The 5,769-nt window shown below is 38.2% G+C and overlaps 1 protein-coding gene across 2 annotated transcripts; it reads right to left on the bottom strand.

The window, feature by feature from the left end:
• Nucleotides 1-3,718: 3,718 nt before the first annotated feature.
• Cldn17 (claudin 17) lies at nucleotides 3,719-5,062 on the bottom strand. Of its 2 annotated transcripts, XM_040750533.1 has the most exons (2): nucleotides 4,701-5,062; nucleotides 3,719-4,481 (listed from the first exon to the last, which is right to left on the bottom strand). In XM_040750533.1, the coding sequence occupies exons 1-2, from the start codon at nucleotides 4,888-4,890 to the stop codon at nucleotides 4,216-4,218; spliced, it is 456 nt and encodes a 151-aa protein (XP_040606467.1). In that variant the 5' UTR covers nucleotides 4,891-5,062; the 3' UTR covers nucleotides 3,719-4,215. The 2 variants fall into 2 exon arrangements, with proteins under 2 accessions (XP_040606467.1, XP_005073899.1); XM_005073842.3 differs by having other exon boundaries at nucleotides 3,719-5,062.
• Between the last annotated feature and the right edge of the window lie 707 nt (nucleotides 5,063-5,769).

The following is a 5,769-nucleotide window of genomic DNA, read 5'->3' as shown; positions in this document are numbered from 1 at the left end:
TTCTGTTTTATCTATTCACAAGTCTACTACCTCTGTCTTCTATCATCTCTTAATCTATCATCTATGTATCTACCTGTCTACCTTCTATCTATCATCTTTTCTCCTAATCATTTATCTGTCATTCACCTATCATTTATGACATCTATAATCTACCTACCTACCAATCTGCCATCTACTCTGCATATCTGTACTTACCCGTTTGCCTTTCTACCTATCTGATCATCTATTATCAATTAGTATGGCATCTAACAACTGCCTATTTTTTCAATATATGTCCATCAACCATTTACTTCTCTGATCATCTGTCATCCTTACTATTATCTACATGTATATTTTTCAAATTTCTATCTAAGTACAATAATGATGCATATCACAGATTGTGTAGAAAGGGAGGATTGATGAGCACAGGGGTCAAGAACATGCTAAGGAATCCCACAGAAACAGCTGACCTGAGCAAGTGGGATCTCACGGATCCTAAACTGTCAGTTGGGGAACCAGCATAGAACCAAACCAGGCCCCCTGAATATGGGTGTCAGTTTGAGGCTCTGGGCAATCTTTGGGCTGCTGGCAGTGGAACCAGTATTTATTCGTAGTGCATGAATGGAATTTGGGAGTTCATTCCCTATGGAGGGTTACTCTCTCAGCCTAGATACACAGAGAAGGGCCTAGGTCCTGCCACAAATGATGTGATAAACTTTGATGATCCCCCATGGGAGGCTTCATCTTCCCTGAGGAGTGGATGTATGGTAAGATAGGTAGTTGGTGGGCAGAATGGGACGACTGGAGGGAGAGGGAACTGGGATTGGTATGTAAAATAAAATTGTTTTAATTTAAATAAAAATTAATTTAAAAAAGAAAATCACCAATTCAAAATAGTATAGAGAAGATCCAATATTAGCTGGTTTTAATATTTACATTTTTAAAGACAATAATTTTATTTTTAAAAAATTTTAATAAACCTATATCATTTTCCCTTGCTCTTTCCTCCCTCCCATGCTTGGTAATTTATTGTACATGATGTCTCTGCACCAAGAAAGACGGTGCCACCACTTGCTTGGCATCAAACTCCATGTGACAAGGATCAAGAAACTGATCTTGGTGGAAAGACAAAGATATTAGGGTCTGCTCTGAGGACAAATGACCGTGTGTCTATACTGTGCATCACTACTGACTGCTTCAGTCCTGACAGGTGAAGTTCTGAGTCAGAAAAGACTGTCACTCTTGTGAGTGTGTGTATGTGTGTGTGTGTGTGTGTGTGTGTGTACTAGTGTACATGTGCACACATGTGTAGAGGGTGGTATTCGTCACTTTCATGGTGTTTAAGTTGTGGAAAACTCGGCAAGATTTCCTTTTCCTACCTGTAAGACAGAACACATCACATAGATGTCAGTTATCTCTTCTGATCTCCCACTATCCTACAAGGATTGTTGGGAACCCATCCACAATATCCTATCATATAAATCAGGACATACCTCTATCTATTCTGGAATTCTTAAACCCACCCAAGAGTTTATCATTTCCCTGAGTCCCTGTCCTCCAGTATTGAGATAAAGAGTGCTCTCTCCACACGCATGCTCTAGAGACAAGGACATTTAGGGTCTCTCAACTCTGCTCTTTTGTTTTACTTTCATCTTAGGAAATAACCCCAAAGTTTCAGGTTTGAGGAAATATTGTCATCACTGAATCATGCTACTCTTTGCTCAAAGTGACTGCAGAATTCATATTATTCAGATTTTACATTTCATGAGTACTTTTGCTGTATGTCTCCCCTGGATGAAAGAACCTATATTGGTTAAAACCTATGACTATTGTTTAATCTGTACATTGTTTCTGAATCAATCCTCAAAAATGTATTAAGACTAGACACAGTAATAATATAGAGTTACTGAGTTTTGTATATTATCAATGTCACAAATCCCTGCATCCATTCCATGAACTGGGTAATTCATGAGAAATTTCCCATAAAGTTGAATTTCAGTCAAATCTTAGTATATAGAAACAGTTCTTGTATAACCTGGGTTTGTGATAGGAGATTTGCATTCATAATGTGTCTCAGAATTTGTTGGACATTACTAAATTCATTTTGTTGTATTAGAGAAAATATTTCAGCCCATTGTAGGATGTGAAAATAATCAAGTTCACCTTGACTAGTGGGAAAGCAGGCGACTAACTGTTGGCAAGTTTTTGCATCATATTTGGTAGCAAATGTTAACTTGTGACTCCACCCAGAATACACCTTGTATTCTCTGATCCACTTGTCAGCCAAAAGACACTTCATTTAGAATTTGGGACCCATTCTTGTAAAGCTAATTATTTCCAGGTGAATCAAAAGGTAAGACAAATGATTGCCTGACAACTTTTAAGCATATGTCTTCCCTGTCTTGACGGCTTACCTATTCAGCCATGTAAGATAAACGACTCCTTCTTAAGAGAGCTATATTAGGTTTCTACAGCTAAAAGAAAATGATCAGGAAACCTTACTGAGGTGCTGACTATTTTATTTATATTTTAATTGTTTTTGTGAGTGTACAGTTATGTTTCCATATGTATTTACATTTAGCATCCCCAATGTTTTGAATGAAGTTTTGTTTTGTTAAGGGGCTTGAATTATTGAAAACTAGGTTGGTTTGTAGAATAGAGTAAGGGTTTCATACAGGATCTAGTTTCGGATTATTGTTGAATTAATATTTTAGTGATGGGTTGACTCTTGAAGATTGATAGGCATTCTCCAACTAATCTTGTAGCTAAATAAATCAACATCATTGGGATACAGAGACATTTTATTAGCTTATTATATTATGAAAACTATGAACACACAAAGAACATTTGATGAGCAAATTAAACCTTTTTGTGTAATTACATATTGGATATTAAATATTTTATTATGAAATAAATATACTGTTAAAGACTGATATTTAGTATGTAAACACTGATTCACAGTGTAGAAAAGCTAATAGAAGTTACCTACGAGAGTAGATTTTTCCTCACAAACATTTTGTGTCCATATTCACCTCTCAAGTCCACATACCACTTATAATCTTGATATTGTTAGGTGCCCATGGGAAACAAAAAACTTTGAGAAAATAACATAAATGTTTCAGGCAAAACAAAAAGCATTGACATCACTGTTCGTTTCTTAGAGAATAAAAAAAATTAGGATTCATTTCAGCCTGACTAATTGTCTGACAAACTACCTTGGCTCTGTGTTTCTCTTTGCATGTTTAGACCTGTGCACTGACTAAATAGGACAAGGAACTAAAATCATTTCTTCAATGACTGAATTTAACTTTTGTCTTCACAATGTGGATCCTTCCCAGAAGAATTTCATTTGTCTTAACTTGTTTCTGTGCCTGAAACAGACAGACGATTCTGTTTTGTTGAGTGTATAAATTGTAAACCTTGTGAGTAGATTATTTTCATTTAGATATCATTTTCTTTGAATGCATGTGTCCAAGAAAGAGTAACTGACACAAAGTGGAGACTTTGAAAATCATCTTGTATAGAGAAACCAGAACTCGTTTATCCTTTTGTTTAAAAGTTGAATTTTAATACGTTTCCCAGAATTAAAAATAAATAGTAAGTAACCATTTGCATCCTTTGATGAGTTCAACCAAAATTACAATTTAATCTATAAATTTTACAGGACTATTGCTTTACAGTTATCACCATTTAGCTGTTACTTGGTATGTAATAAGAGACTTGAAGTAAAAATAACAGGTTATCTTTGAAAATATGTGTATGTTTTATTGATATGGAATGTCAATTGCAACTGTGATTTTCTTATCAGAATACATGACAATGAGTCCATATGCTACTTCTAGTATTGGTGTGAGAGGCAAGATGGAGTTACAGAATTTGCACTGCAGTTTGACCCAAGCTTGCTGGATGCAGTTCATTTAAAACCCTTCCCAGGTCCTCTCAAAGAGAGAGTATGCACAATCATCACATGTCTAAAATTGAGAATGTACTTTGTATTTGACTATATGAATTGGAAGAAATATTGAGTCGGACAAGAGTGAGCACAGGTATTAAACAGTGAATCATAATGTCCAAATAAGTCATTTATATTCCTGCCTCAGGTAAAAAAGATATCAAAAGTTTCATCTCAGGCTAAATCTACCATAATGGTGGTTCTCTTGCCCGATGTACTCACAGTTTCTGGGAAGACTATAAAATGCATGAGCCTAAGCCATGGGCTGGTGTTGAAAACAAGCCTTAGACGTAGCTGGTGGAGGTGTTGCTAGGCACGGCCCCCTTCCTTTGGTTATCTTTTTGTGGCACACGGTGTGCTGGCACTGGATATCGGTGCCACTGCTTCTTTCTGTTGCAGCAGCAATATCCACAGAGCAGCCCACCTCCAATGAAGAGGACAGCAACGGTCGCCCAGCCAAGGAAGAGAGCTCCTCCAAGCTCTCGCTTCTGACCCATGTGGACGTTTGGGTCATAGAAATCCCTGATGATGATATTGGCGGTCCAGGACACTGGAATCAGAATGAAGATACCAGTCAGGATAAAGAGGACTCCTGAAGTTCCCAGCAGGTACGCTTTGACCCTCTTACTGGAGCCGGTGCACTGGATGTGTCTCATTCCGCAGATGCCAATGATGAGAGCAGTCAAGGAAAGAGCTATAGCCACACACATGAGTGCACGTGCTGCCTCCAGTACGGGCGGGAGAGCCAAAATGGAGGTATAGAACTTACACTGCAACGTGACCCTCGCTTGCTGAATGCAGTTCATCCAAAGTCCTTCCCAGATCCTCTCAAAGATAATAATGTTGCTGCCAATGAAAGCTGATACTCTCCATTGAGGCAGAAGTGTCGTGCCAATGGTCCCAACCAGACCGAAGAACCCAAGAACCAGTCCAGCAATCTGAAGGGGATAAAAAGCCATTGTCTCTTCTTTGCAGACTGGTCCAGCCTAGAAGGTTAGGAGATGCTCAAGACGCAGGTGAAGTAGTCTTCTAGTCTAAAAGAACGTCCGGTCTCCTCCACTCCTGCTTTCCATGATGCACTAGTTCTAATCAGCAGCAGTGCCTGGAGTCGGCTTAACTCGAAGTACCTGTTGTAAGTTCATGTGTGCTACCCCCCCCCACACACACACCTTCATTTCTGTTTGGTTTACTCACTCAGCATGTATAATTCTTTCCCAGCCAATAAGAATGTAACCAGAGGTGTGTCAAGAAACACTGCCTTCAACTTTAGCATTTCTCATGCTATTACTGTCTTAGCAATGCTGTAATTAAGTACCAGGGCTTCCATTGTGCAGTGCTAATTACAGAGCTGAAAACATTCTACTAAAAAGCAGCCTTATATGAAAATATAAATACATGTGGTTAAGTGAGAACTTGAAGATGCCAAAACTCTGCCATTTTTTCAGACAGAAAGTGAAAGTCATTCTGGACTTTGGCTACTAGGTTCTTCTTGTGAAAAGCGTCTTTTCCAAATGCTGTTCATCAACTATGATGTCTGGATAGAGAAAGGTTTCGTTACGTGACATCAGGACTTCTACTAAGACTGTGAATGCTTTGGAAGAGCCCTGAGCATTAGATTCAAATCTCCCAGTTACTCTTGAGATTTGTTTGAATACACTAGCAATTATTCTATTAGCTGCTAAGTGACACCTCTCTCCCTGCTGAAAGATGATTAACTTGTAAACTTTCATTAGATGTTTCTTCAGTGACAGCTTGAAATACATCATATCTATAGAAACTTAGAGGTGATGTTCTACTTTTTTTTGGAAAATACAAAGTTGCCCTTTGAGCTCCAATAT

The sequence above is a fragment of the Mesocricetus auratus genome, unplaced genomic scaffold, assembly GCF_017639785.1.
Source record: "Mesocricetus auratus isolate SY011 unplaced genomic scaffold, BCM_Maur_2.0 Super-Scaffold_100008, whole genome shotgun sequence".
Taxonomy (NCBI): Eukaryota; Metazoa; Chordata; class Mammalia; order Rodentia; family Cricetidae; genus Mesocricetus; species Mesocricetus auratus.
The sequence above is the reverse complement of the archived record's forward strand: the minus strand, read 5'-3'. Positions and strand labels throughout refer to the sequence as shown.

What these genes read in the sequence shown, in the direction of transcription:
- Cldn17 (XM_005073842.3), bottom strand. Translation starts at nt 4,890, where the DNA reads ATGGCTTTTTATCCCCTTCAGATTGCTGGACTGGTTCTTGGGTTCTTC.